General features: G+C 39.2%; 1 protein-coding gene and 1 pseudogene across 1 annotated transcript; both read right to left on the reverse strand.

The window, feature by feature from the left end:
- Nucleotides 1–16: 16 nt before the first annotated feature.
- Nucleotides 17–6,954, reverse strand: LOC113070952 (tripartite motif-containing protein 35-like). Its single transcript, XM_026244301.1, has 6 exons — nt 6,325–6,954; nt 6,078–6,173; nt 3,989–4,219; nt 3,884–3,906; nt 3,682–3,803; nt 17–3,498 (listed from the first exon to the last, which is right to left on the reverse strand). The coding sequence occupies exons 1-6, from the start codon at nt 6,718–6,720 to the stop codon at nt 2,960–2,962; spliced, it is 1,407 nt and encodes a 468-aa protein (XP_026100086.1). The 5' UTR covers nt 6,721–6,954; the 3' UTR covers nt 17–2,959.
- A 748-nt stretch (nt 6,955–7,702) lies between these two features.
- On the reverse strand, nt 7,703–19,342 carry LOC113070951 (nuclear factor 7, brain-like; annotated as a pseudogene).
- Between the last annotated feature and the right edge of the window lie 6 nt (nt 19,343–19,348).

The raw sequence follows: 19,348 nt of genomic DNA on the forward strand, positions 1-19,348 counted from the left end.
AACTAGCTTAAAAAAAAAAAAACAACAAAAAAAAAAAAAAAAAAAAAAAAACACAAACACTTGACCATTGAACAAAAGAAGAAGAAAGAAGCCGCTGATATTATAGTCATGGGCACCCACCGGCAGAAACATAAATCAGCGTCTATGCTGAAAGTATACTCCGTTTTTGGAAACGAAAGCTGAGTTTATCTGCTTGCTTACCTTAAACATCCGAGTATGTCACAACCTACTTTCTGGAATACCCCCCAGAAGCACTTTGAACAGAACACCTGGCAATTGAAAATGTCTATATGTAAAAAAATCTTTATGAAAAATTTCAGCTGCTCATTTTAGTTTTGAGCTCTGGAGAAAGGAGCAGATAATTATTGGCTCACAGCAACCCACAGCTGAAGACACATAAAACAGTCCTCAACAGACAACGGAACAGCCAATATTGGGTTGTTAAAAAAGGTGCGCTCATTCAAAACAGCTGCGTTCGATCCTTCGCTGCCTGGGTTGATTTAAATCTAGCTTTTCTTTTGTGTTTGTGTCCCAAGTTCAGTGACGCAGCAGTGACGATTCTCTCCGGCCAATCCGTGATCAGCAGAGTTTACACGTCATGGTTTGGTAACTGTATGTTTCACTTGGAACCTCACCCGAAGTGGTACTAAAAAAAGTACCAGGTAGCTACTGTACCCTGTGGAAAACCCCCTAAAAGTGGACCGTACTGAACAGTGCCTAAACCTAACATTACAGTAATCCAAATACAGTAAGGTTCAGTGTGAGAAATTTGACCAGTTTGTGGTCAGGTGGGATAATCTGACAGGTAGGATGAAATATCTGCACATGTGCTCTGTGTGTAAATAACTTGCATAGGCTTGTGTAAATCGTGTAAACTGCATTTTTGTAAATATTCTATATAATATATTAATATTTAGTACTGGAATGCCCAGTACCACAATAAATCGCAGTCTGTCTTACACATTTGACTAATAAAATGTATTCTGACTGATTCTGAGTGTCCTTCAGTGTCTTTTATGTAGACCAAAATGCCGCTTGTAATTCACTCAATATATCCACTAGTTGGTGCTAATACTGCGGTGGCCGAGAGAGCTCAACATGCTGCAACTTAATAAAACACATGCAAATTGAAAAAACACCAGCAAATGAAGAAAACATATCGCATTTCGCGGGAGTCCCGTGGGGAACGGTGGTGTGGTGTAGTAGAAATGGAGTCAACACAAGAAGTTGAGAAACAAATTAAAGCTGCTGTTTACTGGACTAAAGCAAAGCAAGGCAAGTCAGACGTCTGGAAACAATTCTCATTTGTTACTGCATTTATTTTGAGCATTCCCGCCATAGCATTAGCGGAGTGGAGTGGTAATATTTCCTTAAGATCGCTGAGCGCCTTTACGCTTCGCTCTCAATAGCTACACTCAATAACCTAAGCGTTTGCATTTTATCTTATATGTGCTTTTCACTTTTTTAATAATCCAGGTGTATTTTGTAAAGATCTACGTACATTTAATCTCAGATGTGTGTGCGTTTGTGTCTTAATGAGCCTGATTTGAGTGTTCTATTGTACAACAACGGCAGCTATATTCACAAAAATAAAGTGAACGAAATTCAAATACACTTATTCAGTTTTTGCATTTTAGGTAGGCTATGTTTGCTAAGGTTAGATTAATATATTAAATACATTTTAATTAGCCTAATAAAATTAAGAAGACTTAATTTTCTTTCGTTTTATTTCATTTTGTATTTATTTTGTTAAAATTATATCGAGAGTATTTTCAAAGTTCTCTGTGTTTATTTAATGGTAAAGTTATTTCCTAGTTATGCAGTAGGCCTAGCCTGCGTTTAAAAACTGAGGTGCTGCTAGTTGCAGTTTTGTTTAAACGTTAACGCTAATAAAAATAAAAAAAGCACAATATTTTTATCATGTGTGGTGCTTTGGTTTAGAATTGCTTACTTCATATTATTTAAATGCAATCATGTTTAATTTCGTGCACAAAAGGTTGTGGGTTCGATTCCCAGGGAACACACGTAAGGTAAAAAACGTTAGCCTGAATGCACTGTAAGTCACTTTGGTTAAAAGCGTCTACTAAATGCATAAATGTAAATGTAAGAAAACGGTCCCAAATAAACACATACAAATAAAAAATTAAAAAACGTGCTGCAAATAGCACTGACCTCAATGGAAATGTTTCAAGGGGACCCAAAAAAGTGTCGGACCCAGCTAGGATTTGATTATTTTGCAGTTGCTACCGGTTAGTGGGGTTGATGGTAGGTTTTTTTTTTTTTTTTTTTACTCCCTGATTGCATGATTCCTTTGTCTTTTGGATATTATTAGCAGAAATAAGCTGAAAAATCCCACGATTAATTGTGACATGTTACTATATAAGATGGCTAACTCTAAAACCCTCAACTAAATATAATTTCAAGGTTAGTGAAAATACATTTGCAATGCTTCATTAATTGTTTCTTAATTTGAGTGTTGTGAGGCCACCGTATAATACTCTATTTAGCCAAATAAAAAACAAGTTTACACTAGGCGTGTTCACAAGTGTCACAAATGCATATTAATGTTTGCATAAAACAATTTTATTATTAATCTTGAAAAGTTTCAACACGCAAACTGAATAAGTTGTGAAGTTCAAAAGAAGCTCTGAAGGAGTATCCTCATACTGTAGCCTTATAAGATAAGATGCAGCTTTTGAGTTAGCCACAATTTTCACAATGTTTCCACACAGCAACTATAAACTGATCCACCTCATGATGATGTTCATCACCTGTCATATATCAGTCTTTCATCAATTACCTTTATAATCTTCTTTCAGACTGAGAATATTGATATTTACCCATTTGAATTTTAACTAATGTTTGTACTATTTACTACATTCATTTCTGATTCCACAGAATAAATATGTAAGATTTGTATATCTTATTCTAATCTTGTGTCTTACATCTATTTTTGTAATTAATTTAGTAGCAGATTCAACAGCGATTTTCTGTTGTTAATGTTAACTGGTAAAATCCTCAGATAGTTTTGTTCATCAAGATTACGAAACAATGGTAAGACAGTGTCAGTGAAGGTGGTTGTGAATGTGTGTAGATGTGTGTTAGTTACAGGATCAGAGAATGACACTGTTCCTCTGTCATAGTCCAGATCAACTCTAACACGATCAAGCTTACGTTTAACAGGAAAACCAAACTTTTCAGACAGTCCGTACTCATCATATCGCACACTCCAGACATCAGCGCTAAAGAATTCTTCTCCCTTCCTCTGGTTTGATGCTGTAGTTACTCCAACACTCCAGTGTGAGCACTCTTTAACCTCCACATCCCAGCAGTGTGTTCCTGAGTTAAACCCCTCTGAACCCAGAACACAAAGACAATCATCAAATCTCTCTGGATTATCAAGAACTGGTTCTTTGTTCTCGCTCCATTTCACACTGGTCAGATCATCAGACAGGAGGAGATCTGGGTTCGCAGTATTTGGATCCAGAATCACAGGAGCTGATGAGACACAATCAACAGGTGATTTTATTCTGATGTTTATATAATGATGAAAAGTGAACCTAACATAGGTTATTATGTATTATCAACACTTCTCCTGTTGAAGAAACATTTCAGGCATCATGAAAATCTGTAAATCTTTCAGTGTGTGCGATAGAGAGCTCAGATCTTCTGCAGACTCACTGTTCTGGATGATGTCTTTCATCTTCTTCCAGACTCTGAAGGGCAGGTTGCCCAAGTATCGTGGCACATGAATCAGAGCTCCAGAAGGAGTCTGTGGATCCGGCTGTGATGAGATCTGGACTCTGGAAGAACATTCAGGATCAGAACTGAAGTGACTTTGGATCAGAAGCAGAGAGAGCAGAGACAGCAGCAGATCACTCACCTTTCCATCGAGACTGGAAACTTCTGCAGAACAAACATACAGTTGATCATCAACAACTCAATCAATCAATCAATCAATCAATCAATCAATGATCTGAAATCAGACCTTCAGAAAGCAGACGTCACTGTCTTTCATCATCTCCTCCATGTCTTTGATTGTGTGTGAAAGAGCTGAGATGTGTGTGTTGATCTCCTCCAGCTTCTCCTTCATCATCTGCTTCTTCTGCTCCTCTTCCTCTCTCAGTGCAGTGATTGTAGCTTCTTCTTCATCTCTGAGAAACTGATGAAGCTTCTCAAACTGCTGTTTAATCTGACGCTCTGTGTGATCAGCTTGAGACTGAAATCAAATCACATTCACTTCAATTATCTCAAAGATGCAGTTTATTCTGGTGCAGCATGAAGATAAATGTTGGTTAGTTAACTACAACTTTCTAAAGTACTAGTACTGTAAGCATTAGATGTTCTGTCACTGTAGCGGAATAAAATCTTGTCACAAAATCACATTTTGAAATGGCTATTTAATGAGATCAATTTATATGTGATAGCATTTGTAAGCATATCCACTGAACAATGAAATATGCATGTACAGGTGCATTTCAATAAACTTGAATGTTGTGGAAAAGTTCATTTATATCCGTAATTCAATCAAATTGTGAAACTTGTATATTATTATCATTATTATCATAATTCATGTATTGTCATAATTTGTTTTATTGTAAATATACAGAGAGGAAAATTGCAGTAGCCAAGGCAGGCTGACTGATGTTATCAAGTACGCTGCTGTTTGCAGAATTACCAGACTTGCATCGTCGCGGACATCACACTCTCGAGTCAAATGCACAAAGTCCGAACTACAGAGGATGCAAGTCCAAAATCAGCATACCTTGTATTGAGAAACGTGTGCAGACCTACGTCACCAGTCTATTTGCCTAATCTTCCCGGTACTTTAGACTACGGTGGAAACACAGAAAGCAACAGGTGTGGGGGGAAAAAGTTCCCCGTACAAATGTTCCGGGTAATTGCGGTGGAAACGCGGCATATCTCAACAAATTAGAATATGGTGACAAGCCAATCAGCTAATCAACTCAAAACACCTGCAAAGGTTTCCCGAGCCTTCAAAATGGTCTCTCAGTTTGGTTCACTAGGCTACACAATCATGGGGAAGACTGCCGATCTAACAGCTGTCCAGAAGACAATCATTGACACCCTTCACAAGGAGGGTAAGCCCCAAACATTCATTACCAAAGAAGCTGGCTGTTCACAGAGTGCTGTATCCAAGCATGTTAACAGAAAGTTGAGTAGAAGAAAAAAGTGTGGAAGAAAAAGATTCACAACCAACTGAGAGAACCGTCTGTAATGATTTGGGGTGCAATGTCATCTGCTGGTGTTGGTCCATTGTGTTTTTTTGAAAACCAAAGTCACTGCACCCGTTTACCAAGAAATTTTGGAGAACTTCATGCTTCCTTCTGCTGACCAGCTTTTTGAAGATGCTGATTTCATTTTCCAGCAGGATTCGTCACCTGTCCACACGTTGGTTAAATAAGCATGGTGTTGGTGTGCTTGACTGGCCAGAAAACTCACCCGACCAGAACCTCATAGAGAATCGATGGAGTATTGCCAAGAGGAAAATTATAAACAAGAGACCCAAAAATGCAGATGAGCTGAAAGCCACTGTCAAAGAAACCTGGGCTTCCAGACCACCTCAGCAGTGCCACAAACTGATCACCTCCATGCCACGCCGAAACTAGGCAGTAATTAAAGCAAAAGGAGCCCCTACCAAGTATTGAGTACATGTACAGTAAATGAACATATGTTTCAGAGGGCCAACAATTCACAAATCTTTTTATTTATTGGTGAAGTATTCTAATTTGTTGAGAGTGTGAATTGATGCAGACGTTTGAGCTAATTATGAGCCGTTTGTAAGTTGATTGTTGTTTTTTTGTTAATAAATGCATAAATTAAAATCTGTTTAAAATATAAAGCAGCCGATAATGACTTGTAGAAGGTGTTTATGCAACCAGGACAAGAGCTGCATTTGGTTGCCCGAGAGGTGTTTCAAAGATGGCCGCCGAGTGACTTGACTTGTCTACACTCAGAGTAAACAACATGGCGTCATGTAGAAGTTTCTCCTCCCGCCAAACAATTCAGCAGTTCTAAACAAATGCATAAATAATGTCAGAAGAATCAATCCTCACCTTGATGTGTTGAACTATTTTCTCAAACTCTCCTTTAATTTTTTCTCTGTGTTTAACTTTCTCTTGCAAAGACTCCATTGCTGTATTGAGCTCCTCCTGAAATTTAAAAAGAATATAAGAAACCATAGATTTTTTAAATTTGTTAATGTATGTAATAGCTACATAGTATGAACAAAATACTGAGAAATGTATATATTGTTAGTATACAATTTATGATTTAATTTTAATCCTCATAGATTCGTCTTACCTTATATGTTGGAACAGCTTCACTGATGGGTCTGAATGTGTGATTGATGTGTTTCTCTGAATCTCTGCACACTAAACACACCGGCTGTTTGTCCTCCAGACAGAAGAGCTTGAGTTTCTCACTGTGTAAACTGCAGAGCTCCTCAGACTCTGATGAACACTTCTCTTGTTTCTCTTTTAGGAGCGACTCACATAAGTTTTTTAATGCAAGATCACACGGAGGATGATCATTTGAGGATCTTCTCTTGCAGACAGGACACTCCTGAGTTTCTTTAGTTCTCCAGAACTGTTGAAGACACTCTTTACAGACACTGTGACTACATGATAAAACAACAGGATCCTTGAAGATTTCACTGCATACAGGACAAAACAATTCATCTTCCGATTGTGAAGCCATTTTCACTCTTTGAGCTCCAGCGATCTGAACTTTACTTTCACTTTCTGAATGATGTTGCAAAAAAAAACAAGATTCACAAAGATCTGCTGTCTGTTTAAAAACAAACAAACAAAAATCCTTCTTGAAAGGTTTTCTTTTAATTTTTCAATTGTTTTTTGCTTTTGTCAAGAAAGAAGAGAGTTGGTATGACGGAGAAATAAGTCATTCTCTTCCTGTTAAGTGCTGAATTTGGGTGGAGCTTTTAAGGCCTGTTGCACAATGTCTGTCTCCTTGGTTACTTCAGTGGTAACGATCTTACCACTTGACTACTTACATGACATATTTCCTGCATAAATGACTTACAGCTCACTCACTGCTCCGTGTGTGTGTTCACAGTGTGTGTGTGTGTTCACTGCTCCGTGTGTGTGCACTTCGGATGGGTTAAATGCAGAGCACAAATTCTGAGTATGGGTCACCATACTTGGCTGAATGTCACGTCACTTTTTTTTTTTCACTGCAACATTTTACTAAACATATGTGAATTTTGGGGCTATGCTTAGCGTGTGTGTAAAGGGCAATGAGATTTGCCATTTTCCAGGTCTAGGACCATAGACTGTTAAAAAAAGGAAACCATGTCTGCACCTTCTTCTGCTAGAAAAGTGAAGGCAAAATGTCCCAGCTATGTCTTATGCCAGTGTTTTCATTTGGAGTCTAAGTCTGCACAGAAATGATCATGAGCTGGAGCCGCTGTAATAAAGTCTTACCCAAACTCCCGCAGATCTAGTCACAAGCACACAATCATGATGTAACGCCCTGTTTTGATAGCATCAAATAACATGTGGGAACTTGGTATAAAGAACCAGAAAGATAATGCCACAGGTCATTTAAATAAAAGCTGCTTTTATATTACAGGATTGAACAAGCATTACCTGACAGGAATGTTAGTCAAATATATATAGTTAAAAGCTACACACACACACACACACACACACATAGACAAATTACCCATTCCCTTTTCCCCTTTGAAAAATCAATAATTTAAAAAAAAAGTTTTAATTGTTAAAAACTACTTTGGTGGAACTTTCATTGTATCAAATATCTATTAGCTGCTATGCAGAATCTTGCATATTAGTTGGTTAAAAATTATTCCCATAATCAATAGATTATTAGTGGCCTTTTTTGAAACTGTTCAAAATTAATCTTTATTAAATTATTTTCCAATCTGCAAATTGAAAGTGCACATGACCATAATCATTGAAAATTAATTTAAAATTCTTATCCCTATCAGTTTATGCCTAAGAATGTTAAATGGTAACACCTGCTCTGCAAATAATTAAGGCAGCAAAGCTTTAATTATCCTCAGCACTCTCACCATGGCCAAAAAGACAGACCTCTGTCCTGATCTACGAACACATATAGTCAAAGCCCATCCTAGAGACAAAGGCTACAAGGTCATTTCAAAAGAATCCTTGTCCCTGGATCAGCCGTACAGAGTTTCATCAAGAAGCTCAAAATCAGAAGTGAACTTCAACAAGAAGTAGTTCAACACAGCTAAAAACCTGGAGAGGTGTGGCAGGAGGCACATGGTATCCTCTAGAGTCTCTAGAAATATCTGAAATGACAAGCAACAACCCTAGTGTCACAACCAAAGCCCTAACCACTAAGCAGGAATATCGGTATCAAGATCCACTGTTCAGCGAATTTTGCATCAAGGTGGTCTTTATGGACATCATCCCAGAAAAACACCACTCCTTACCCAGAAACATCGGGCTACACGTCTGGCCTTTGCGAGGCCTGACCTAGATAGAGATACAAACTTTTGGTCATCCATCCTCTGGTCAGAAGAAACTAAATTATCTTGAGACATATGGATATTGCATATGTTTGGCATAAGAAAGGGGAAGCCTTCCATCTTAATACCATCCCAACAGTCAAGCACAGAGGTGGTCACATTATGCTATGGGGATGCTTCTCTGCCAGTGGTACAGGTAACAACGCGAAAATGATATCATGAAAAAGGAGGACTACAAGATTCTGGACAAAAAAAAACTTGTGGTGTCAGCACAGCTCAACCTGCCAGAGGACTGGAGCTACCAGCAGGACAGTGACCCGAAGCATAGATTACAAGTGCTCAAGCAGTGGTTCAGGGACAGGGATAACATCAGTTCTGGAGTGGCCAAGTCAGAGCCCTGACATGAACCAGATTTGTGGAAAGAGTTGAAAACCCGGGTCAGGGCTAGGAAGCCTTCCAGTCTCCAACAGTGGTATTTTGTGAAGCAAGACTGAGAAAACTTCATCAACCACTGAAACGTCCCTCAGTAGACCTGTAGACTTGTGAGGACCTACAAGCAGCGATTGGAGGCCGTGATCAAGAACCAGGGCTATTGATGATTGAAAAACACTTTCGACTTTGTAAAACAAAGGGTATGAATAATTCTGAAAATGACCATTTTTTTAAATATTTGTCACTATAATACACATGAAATAACATTTCTTGAAATATCACTTTGTTACTCTTTCAGATGTCTGTCACCTAATAAATACATGGAGACATTATAAAACTCTTACATAACCGACAACTCAAAAACACTAAAAAAATATAAATAATTATGAATAATCTTGAGTACAACTGTATATATATTAAGCTTTGTTTTCTATCTTATTTATTTAAATCAGCACAAATTATAAAGGCAGTGCAGAAAACACTATGATGGTATATAAATACATGTCAAGTAATGTACCTATACACTTTTGTTACTGACATTTTCATCTGATTTCTGTGAGTGATTTTATTGGTTGAAGCTTTTTTCTATTTGCATCATACATATTTTCTCTGTTCTAATTTAATTATGACTTATTTATTCGTGCAGCAACAATAACAGAAGGAGCAGTAATCAGCAGCAGCAGCAGTGTAACATATCTATTCCACCAAGAGCAAAAACATTTACGTCGTCATATCAGCATACTAAACTATTTTGAGCATTGTCATGATTGAAATAATAATAATAAAAAAATATTTACCCATAAGCACAATAGAGTATAGCTCTTACAGGCATGTAGGATGCATCTGTACGTTCATAAACAGTTTGAGTAAAGCTAAAGCCAAGACAGAAGTAGTACTGTATGTCTACTATGTGTTCAAGGTGAAAACAATGACAAAGAAACCAAATCAATGAGAACATTTTTAGTTTGCACTGACAGTGTGTCTCTAGTGCTGATGTCAGTCATGTGATCAGCTGCGGTCCAATCACAGCCGTAGCCTACTAATATTCAGATCAACAGCACTCTTACTCATGTGATATGGAGTAAATATTGGAAACATGATGAAAGCAGGAAGATCCAGACCTACAGGTGTAACAATTACTGACTATCAGATGGTAAAATCCTCAGAGGGGCAAAGCTATAGAAGAATGGGAAGACAATGTCAGTGAAGGTGGATGTGAATGTGTGTAGATGTGTGTTAGTCACAGGATCAGAGAATGACAATGTTCCTCTGTTATAGTCTAGATTCACACGGACCTTCTGAAGATTCTGTTTGACAGGAACACCAAAATAATCAGCCAGTCCATGCTGCACACTCCAAAGACCAGTATCAAATAAATCATCTCCCTTCCTCTGGTTTGATGCTGTAGTTACTCCAAGATGCCAGCAAATACTCTCTTTAACCTCCACATCCCAGCAGTGTGTTCCTGAGTTAAACCCCTCTGAACCCAGAACAAAGCGATAGATGTCAAATCTCTCTGGATTATCAGGAAGAGGTTGATTGTTGTCACTCCAGCTAACACTGGTCAGATCATCGGACAGGACGAGACGTGGATGAGCCGTGTTTGGATCCAGAATCACAGGAGCTGATGAGACACAATCAACAGGTGATTATGTTCTAATGTTCATATAATGATCGAGAGTGAACCAAACATATATATATATATATATATATATATATATATATATATATATATATATATATACATATATATATATATATATATGTATATATATATATATACATATATATATATATATATATATATATATATATACATATATATATATATATATATATACATATATATATATATATATATATATACATATATATATATATATATATATATATATATATACATATATATATATATATATATATACATATATATATATATATATATATACATATATATATATATATATATACATATATATATATATATATATACATATATATATATATATATATATATATATATATATATATATATATATATATATATATATATATATATATATATATATATATATATATATATATTATTTTTTTTTTATTTTTATTTTTTTGATCGCGACTCGGTTGATTCAGATCGGCACTTCGGAGCCTGTTCGCGACTCGGTTGATTCAGATCGGCACTTCGGAGCCTGTTCGCGACTCGGTTGATTCAGATCGGCAATTCGGAGCCTATTCGCGACTCGGTTGATTCAGATCGGCACTTCGGAGCCTGTTCGAGACTCGGTTGATTCAGGTCGGCACTTCGGAGCCTGTTCGCGACTCGGTTGATTCAGATCGGCACTTCGGAGCCTGTTCGCGACTCGGTTGATTCAGATCGGAACTTCGTAGCATGTTTGAGATTTTTTTAAATTCAGTTCTGGACATCGAAGCAGGAAGTGTTTGTCAAACAGTTAATTGGTGATAAATGAATATTTGGACTTGAGGCTTTTTTTTTTTTTACCTGTCGATTCAGCATGTACATGGTTAGACCTGTTTTGACTTGTGCTATAAATGAAAAATTGTAAACATTCTGTGTTTCTTTAGCCACATTGTCATGTTCATTATATTGGGCCTTAAAATGTGTGCATGTACCCATTAAAAGTTATTTGAACAGGCAGGATAGCTTGGCGTCCTGAAGGATCCGTTTTTTCACAATGCCGGATACTGCGTCAGGTACAGACAGAGTGCTTGAGATATGCTTTCCCATTGTTTGACTTGGTGCTTGAAGTCACATTTACTCAAGAAGCAATATTTAATAAGAACATATAGTATAAGTTATACAGTTTATATGGCAACATTTAGATTTTAAACATTTTCAGCACACAGCGTGCATGCAAAGATAATATTTTAGAAAAATTAGTTTTTAAAGGGGTCATGAATTGAGAAATCAGCTTTTACTTGAGCTTTTGACATAAGAGATCATTGTACTAAGTTTCAGAACTGAAAACTTCCTTGTTACTTACTTAAAAGCTTTTACTGACACCAGACCCAGCAAACGCCATTTCTTGGAATGTGCCTATGAATGATGTCATAGATAGATTAAACACAACCTCCACCGAAGAATCAAAATCTAATTCTGTATCCCCGCCCACTGATTCACACATGATACAGTAGGGAAACAACATACAGTAGGTGGCACTAAACTGGATTGAGCAACCCAGCAATAAACATGCCATTAAGATCATAAAATATTTTGCAATGCAACAACAACATATTCGGTGCATAACCTTCCTTCGGATTCAAATATTAGGAATGTGTAGTTGAACTTCATTTCACCAAGGATTCTTTTGTAAACAAGACACAAGTCGACCCTGGATTTGCAGAGAGACAGATTAAAAAGCAATGTTGTGCCTTCTAAATTGGATCCGACAGGAATGGCCTTATGTGAGTAAAAAATTATTTGTACTGTGTGTCACTATTTCTTTAATAGAGATCACTTGATATGTCCTGATTATGTGTACCTGTCTAACCTAAGTCACAGAAAGCTCCAATTACATAGGACATTGCTTGTCAAACAGACACACAGAAAGTTAGTTCCCTTTCGAAGATGGTTCACTTTGACCGACTCGACGGGGAACTACCTTTCTTCCTTAACCTTCCTGAAATCTTACTGCACAATGCCAGAGAAGTTGCACTGCACACTGGTCAATGCCAGCCAAGTAGGTGGTAAGAGGCAGGGCCTCACCACTATATAATGAGCCGCCTTGGTGGCATAAACACAGAATCTTCCTCTTTCAAGCATCCTTCTTCAAGACAGCTGTAGAAAAGATGCAAGAAGACAGTTTTTTCCTCTTGGTTTTCCAGCATGTCGAGTTATTGCTGTCTTTGGGACCCTACGAGGCTCCGCACACCCACAATTACTGCATCCTGTGCCTGGGTCTCGCCTATGCAGAAACAGCACTTGATTTCTCCTGGCAGTGTCCCACTGCTGCCAGTGAGCCGCTGGTGAGAATGCTGCATGGGAGCATCTGAAGGGAGTCTTCGACCCAGCTCTGGTGCTTTAGAGATTATTTCGTTCAGCTCTGCAGAGGACAACAACTTTGATGAGGCTATGTCTTTAACAGCACCCGAGGAGGACTAAGAGTAAGTTGGATTTGTGATTACTTTCCTCGGATCGCAGACCTGATGTAACGAGGAAGCCAATCTGCATGACGAAGTTGCTGAGGCATGGGTGGCACCCAAGTTGGCTCGCAGCCATGCTGGTGGAGCTTAGATTTTCTTTAAAAGCAGACACACATGGTTTTATGTGCATTCCACCTGTAGAGGAATCTGTCGCTGCCTTCCTCTGCCCCTCATCGGCCTCTTTGAAAGTGGAGGTGATGCTGCCATCGAAGCCCTGCCGTCTGACCACCTACATCCTGGATAAAGCACATGCTGTCTCTGCAGAGGTGATTTCTGTGCCTCATACGATGGCAGTGCTACAGGTTTTTCAGGCACAGCTTCTGAAATCCAAGGGGGAGACAGATCCTAAGGCATTTAAGGATCTGCACGTGACGACGGACTTTGCCTTAAAAGCCAAGTTGCCTAAAGAGTGCCGCAATGCTACTGAGGAATGGGATTCCATACGGAGGATGGAGGCTGAACCCTGGATCAGTGAGACTGATCTAGGAGTGGTTAGGGAAGGCAGAAGTGTATCTGTTTGCGACAGCTCTTTCCTCTTTCATGCTCGGGCACTCACAATACCGTGATTGAAAGCCTGTCTGTATGTGTTACCCCCACTGAAGATTTTCCACAATTGCTACACAAAATTAAAGAGGAGAGGGTGCCTGTGCAGGATAGCTCCATACTGTCCAAACAGACCATGGTTCCCTGACCTGCTTGAGATACTGACTACTCTACTCTCAAGTGGGCATCTTGGTATGGCTGTGTGGAGTGTGGGAACCGGGAAACCTGTGCTCATTGTGTGGCCAAATGATGGACGCGATGATGGACCCCTTCTATGAGGTGCTTGTATGCTCTTAAATGGGGAGTTTTTGTTAAATTGTGAGAATCGAATGGCTGCAACCCAAAGAACTTTCCCATAAGGTTTATTTTGCATCTATCTCAGCCTCTCAAGCTACTTTCAATGGGAACTCAGTTGGTAAACATGATTTGGTGATCAGATTTTTGAGAGGTGCGAGACAGCTGAGACCATCTCACCCTCCCACTATCCCACCCTAGGATCTGGCTCTGGTGCTGGGGATGCTGACTCTGCCACCCTTTGAGCTGCTTCAGTCTATCGGCCTAAAGGAGCTCTTGCTTAAAACCACACTGCGGCTCGACCTCGTCCTTGCTTCATTTAACCGCGTGGGGTATTCTCTGCTCCAAGTGATGATAATTTCTGCTTTCAATCCAGAGTAGGTTGCCTCCCCGGATGCCACCCCACATCATGTACTGTGTCCAGTATGAGCTTTGCATACTTATGTTGACTGCTTTTTGCGTGCTTTGGAGGTGGAACTAAAGGGAAGCCTCTTTCTAAGTGGCGGCTATTACATTGGGTAGTCAATGTGATTGATTTGGATTATTCTAGCCAGGGAATAGATTGTCCCATTGGCGTTAGAGCTCATTCAATGAAAACAGTCACCTCCTCATGGCCTTGTCCTAAGGGCATTTTTACCAAAGGCATTTGTATGGTGGCTGGATAATCTTTGCTGAATAACTTTGCCCGATTTTACAATTTGAACACATGTTCCTTGGCCTCACAGGTCTTGTTGGTGAGCTGGACTTGTGCTTTTCCATGTGGTATCTAGCCACTAGACTATGTTGTTTTGACTACGGCATATAGTTGTAATTCAGAGGCAGGGCAACCACCCAGACAGCGGTGCTCACTTAGTACCACTGGAGCAAGCTGTGACGGACGAGTGGGGCGGGGCCGAGAGCCGTGGAAACGGGGCGAGGCCTGTGGAGTGATTGGAGATGAGCGACACCTGCTCGACCCACCTTTCTCAAGTGCCACGGAGGAGATGGAAGGATATAAAATGGGAGCGACGACAGTGAAGGAAGAAAATAAGCCTGGATTTTAGTTTGTGTTTTGATTTTGTTTGTGCGTGGCTGTCGGCTGTGAGGGGCTGCTGTGCTTTTTTTGTTTATTTTTTTAATAAAGATTCAGTTTGATGGTCTGCCGGTTCCAGCCTCCTCCTTCCCGTGGTCATGAAGTTTTAATGTGTTACAGTGGTGCCGAAGCCCGGGAGAAGGAGGGACGCTCTGCTGAAGATCCCTCACTGCTGTGGTGAATCCACAGTGCTATCGAGCAGATGAGGAAGTGTGCCGCCATGGACGCTCAAGGCGGTGGGCTGGAGCTCGCTGCCGGCCACCCGTGATGTGGAGGGGTGGCTGCCATCCGTGAGGGAGCGGAGGAGTCGGCGCCATTCACCAGGAGGCCAGAGCCTGCTGCCATCCGCCAAGAATGGGGAGGAGCAGGGAACGGGGGACTCCTGCCGGCTGCCCCAACCCCGGAGGAGCCGTCCACCGGACGGCAGAGGAGTGACGTGCCGTCCACCTAGGGCCGTCCAGTGCCACCGCCAGGCACCGGGGAGGAGATCACCCAGCTGATTACTGTTGTAACCTTGATTATCTGAGGACGGGAATGAGACATTGCGTACATGTCTGTGTTAACTGTTCAGATCTGGTTTGCTGGTAGTTCAGTCGGAAGATTCCTAGTTTATGCCACCAAGACGGTGCATTATATAGTGGCCATACTTTGCCCCCTTTTCACCGTCTTGGCTGGCATTGGCCAGTGTGAATTGCAACTTCATATTGTGAAGCTGGTGTTGTGAAATAAGATTTCAGGTATGTTAAGTTGGGGAGTTCCCCATGGTGTCAGATTCCTGATGCAATTTCTCCTTCCCTTTAGCCTCAAAACCAGGTTAAAAAAAATAATCTATTACTTATTGATATGGATGTTTTTGAAAGTAAAAAAAAAAAACACAATTAGATGTCCGTAAATAGTAGATTAAAAAAAGCCAGTTCATGACCCCTTTAAAATAAATTGGTTGGTGGTTGGTATAGGAGGAAATCACAAATAATTGCTTTATTTAATTTGAAACTGCTATGGCAACAGAAAAGATGCATGGTCATTAATTGGCATCATTTTAATATTATTTAAAGGCTAGTTTTTATCTAAAGTAGCATATCCCTACAGATGGAAATGCATAAACCATGTCCACATTCCAGCACTAAGGACACACTGGAATCTTGCACAATGGCTTTAAACAGCTTGCCGTTTTACAGCTGATTTAATTCATGAATAACTGACAATTATTACTTCAGCGACTTTCAAGTACAATAATTAATATTCTGCATTTTAAACTTTTCACGCCATCAGTCTTACACACACACACTGAAACTCAGAGGATCTCCCTGTAAATTTTCAGTCAGACAAACCAAAGATTTTCTTATTATATGAGGAGATACCAACCTCCTCATCTATAACATTAGAGAAAGCATAACCATTAACTTGAATCATGTGTGTCTTATAAGTCAATCACAATCCATGTCATGCTCCCTAATTTGGAGATACCATAGAAATGAATAGTGACAGCTCTGATCTTCTCCTCACTCACTGTTCTGGACGATGTCCTGCATCTTCTTCCAGACTCTGAAGGGCAGGTTGCCCAAGTATCGCGGCACATGAATCAGAGCTCCAGAAGGAGTCTGTGGATCCGGCTGTGATGAGATCTGGACTCTGGAAGAACATTCAGGATCAGAACTGAAGTGACTTTGGATCAGAAGCAGAGAGAGAAAAGATCACTCACCTTTCCATCGAGACTGGAAACTTCTGCAGAACAAACACATAATTCATCACACATAATTCATCAACAACTCAAACAATCAATCAATCAATCAATCAATGATCTGAAATCAGACCTTCAGAAAGCAGACGTCATTGGCTGTCATCATCTCCTCCATGTCTTTGATTGAGTATAAAACAGCTGCAATGAGTCTGTCGATCTTCTCCAGCTTCTCCTTCATCATATGTTTCTTCTGCTCCTCTTCCTCTCTCAGTGCAGTGATTGTAGCTTCTTCTTCATCTCTGAGAAATTGATGAAGCTTCTTAAACTGCTGTTTAATCTGCTGCTCTGTTTGATCAGCTTGAGACTGAAATCAAATCACATTCACTTTAATCATCTCAAAATCATGACTTATTCTGTAGACATAAAATCTTTTCATAAAATAGCAATTTCAAATGGCATTTTAATAAGAAAAAATAATATGGTGGTGGTGCTTGGGACATTCATTAAATGTTTCTCTTAAAGACTAACAAATAAGTAAAAATAAAGTAAAGTATTTTCATCAGTTTAGCTTTAGCTATTCTATCATCCACCAATTTTTATGCACATTTTGGATTACCACATTAAAACCAATGGATGGAAATGCCAAGATGCACATACATTCTAAAAATGCACATAACAACTTATGCACACCACTCAGTAGGATAAACTTTTTCTCAGATTAGAAAAAATGCATATAAACTACGATGGAAACACATTTACCGAATAAATTCCACCATGCACTTTGAAAAAGTGTGACTTTGCGCTATGAGATGGGATAAATTGAGTAACCAGCAGACAAATCTCATTCACAGCATCTATATATTGTTTTGGTCATTCTGAAATGCATGAGGAAAGTCTGTCATCAAAGTATTTTTGTATAATTACTGTCTTACATGACTGCGTTCCCAAACAGCAGGCATCCACCTCTAAAAGCACCGCATTTATTGTGTTTGTCTGCTCTCTTTGAAGCGCAAGTAATTTATTACATATGAAGTTTATTGTATTTAATGACTTCTCCTAGTTCACTTAAAAAATTAGGTCATTTTAGGAAGTTGCTAATCAGGAAGTGGCGATTTTGTTCTCTTTGGCATGCTGGATGAAAACAGTGCTTTATTCGCAAATATTATATGCAATATTCCAGTTTTGCGCATAAGTTAAATTCGCATCTTTGGATGGAAACATAGCTACTGTGAACTTACAGTAATCAAAAATGATTTATCTTTTTGAATGTGTTCATGTTTGTTAGCCTTGTGGTAGACTAGCCATCTGTCAAGTGTGTTTCTCTGCCTTGGCCCGAGATGCTGTGATAGACTAGCTGAGGGACAAACAATAGGACAAGTGGTGTGGAGAATGGATGGATGGACTTCTCTTTTTGCTCAGGCAATATGTTTAGGCTATTGTCAAAAGCTGAGTGTCTGAGCGACCTAATGGCTGACAGGTTAATGGGCTCATGAATATAAATTACATTCCCTAACTAATTTGTTGACATCAAAATGTGAAAGATGACAAGGGAGTGCCAGCCAATGGGATTGCAGCTTGCGTGTAAGTTCCGCCCACTGATGAAGCAGCTCGCTAACCGAGGCTTCTGCTTCTTCATTTTATGCAAACAACTGTGTGTGTTTATTCCAATCAATTAGTAAACATGCAATTATGTCAAGCAACCCAGTCCAGCTGTTCTAATCAAATTTGCAAAAAAATATCAAGACTCCTCACCTTGATGTGTTGAATTATTTTCTCAAACTCTCCTTTAATTTTTTCGTTGTTTGTAAGTTTCTCTTGTAAGGACTTCAGTGCTGTATTGAGGTCCTCCTGAAATGAAAATTAAAATCTGTAAGACACCAGAGATCTGTGTAATATGTTTTCATACATAATACACAAATGCAAAATGGTGTAGAGACATGTACATGATATAGAACTTATATAAGTTTATATCCTCATATTTAAATTCGTCTTACCTTATATGACGGAACAACTTCACTGATGGGTCTGAATGTGTGATAGATGTGTTTCTCTGAATCTCTGCACACTAAACACACCGGCTGTTTGTCCTCCAGACAGAAGAGTTTGAGTTTCTCACTGTGTAAACTACAGAGCTCCTCAGACTCTGATGAATGCCTCTCTTTTCTCTCCTTCAGGAGGGACTCACACAAGTTTTTTAAAACACGATTACATGGAGGATCATCTCTTGAGGATCTTCTCCTGCAGACAGGACACTCCTGAGTTTCTTTAGTTCTCCAGAACTGTTGGAGACACTCTTTACAGACACTGTGACTACATGATAAAACAACAGGATCCTTGAAGATTTCAATACACACGGGACAAGAAAATTCATCTGCACACAGTGAATCCATTTTCCCTCTTTGAGCTCCCGTGATCTAAAGTTTACTTTCACTTCCTGACTGATGTTGCAAAAATGAAAAACACGAGAATCACAAAGATCTGCTGTCTGTTCAGAAACAAAACAAAGAAAAGTCCTTCTTGAAGTATTTCTCTTCTTTCTCAACTGATCACTAATTCCTTAATGCTTTTGTAGACAGTCAGTATGACAGAAAGTAGAAATATAAAAAACAGTCATTTCCTGCTAAGTGCTGAGGGTGGAGTTTCTGCTTCTTTTTTTGGATCTCATGTTTGTTAA

Source organism: Carassius auratus, unplaced genomic scaffold (genome assembly GCF_003368295.1).
Source record: "Carassius auratus strain Wakin unplaced genomic scaffold, ASM336829v1 scaf_tig00005455, whole genome shotgun sequence".
NCBI lineage: Eukaryota > Metazoa > Chordata > Actinopteri > Cypriniformes > Cyprinidae > Carassius > Carassius auratus.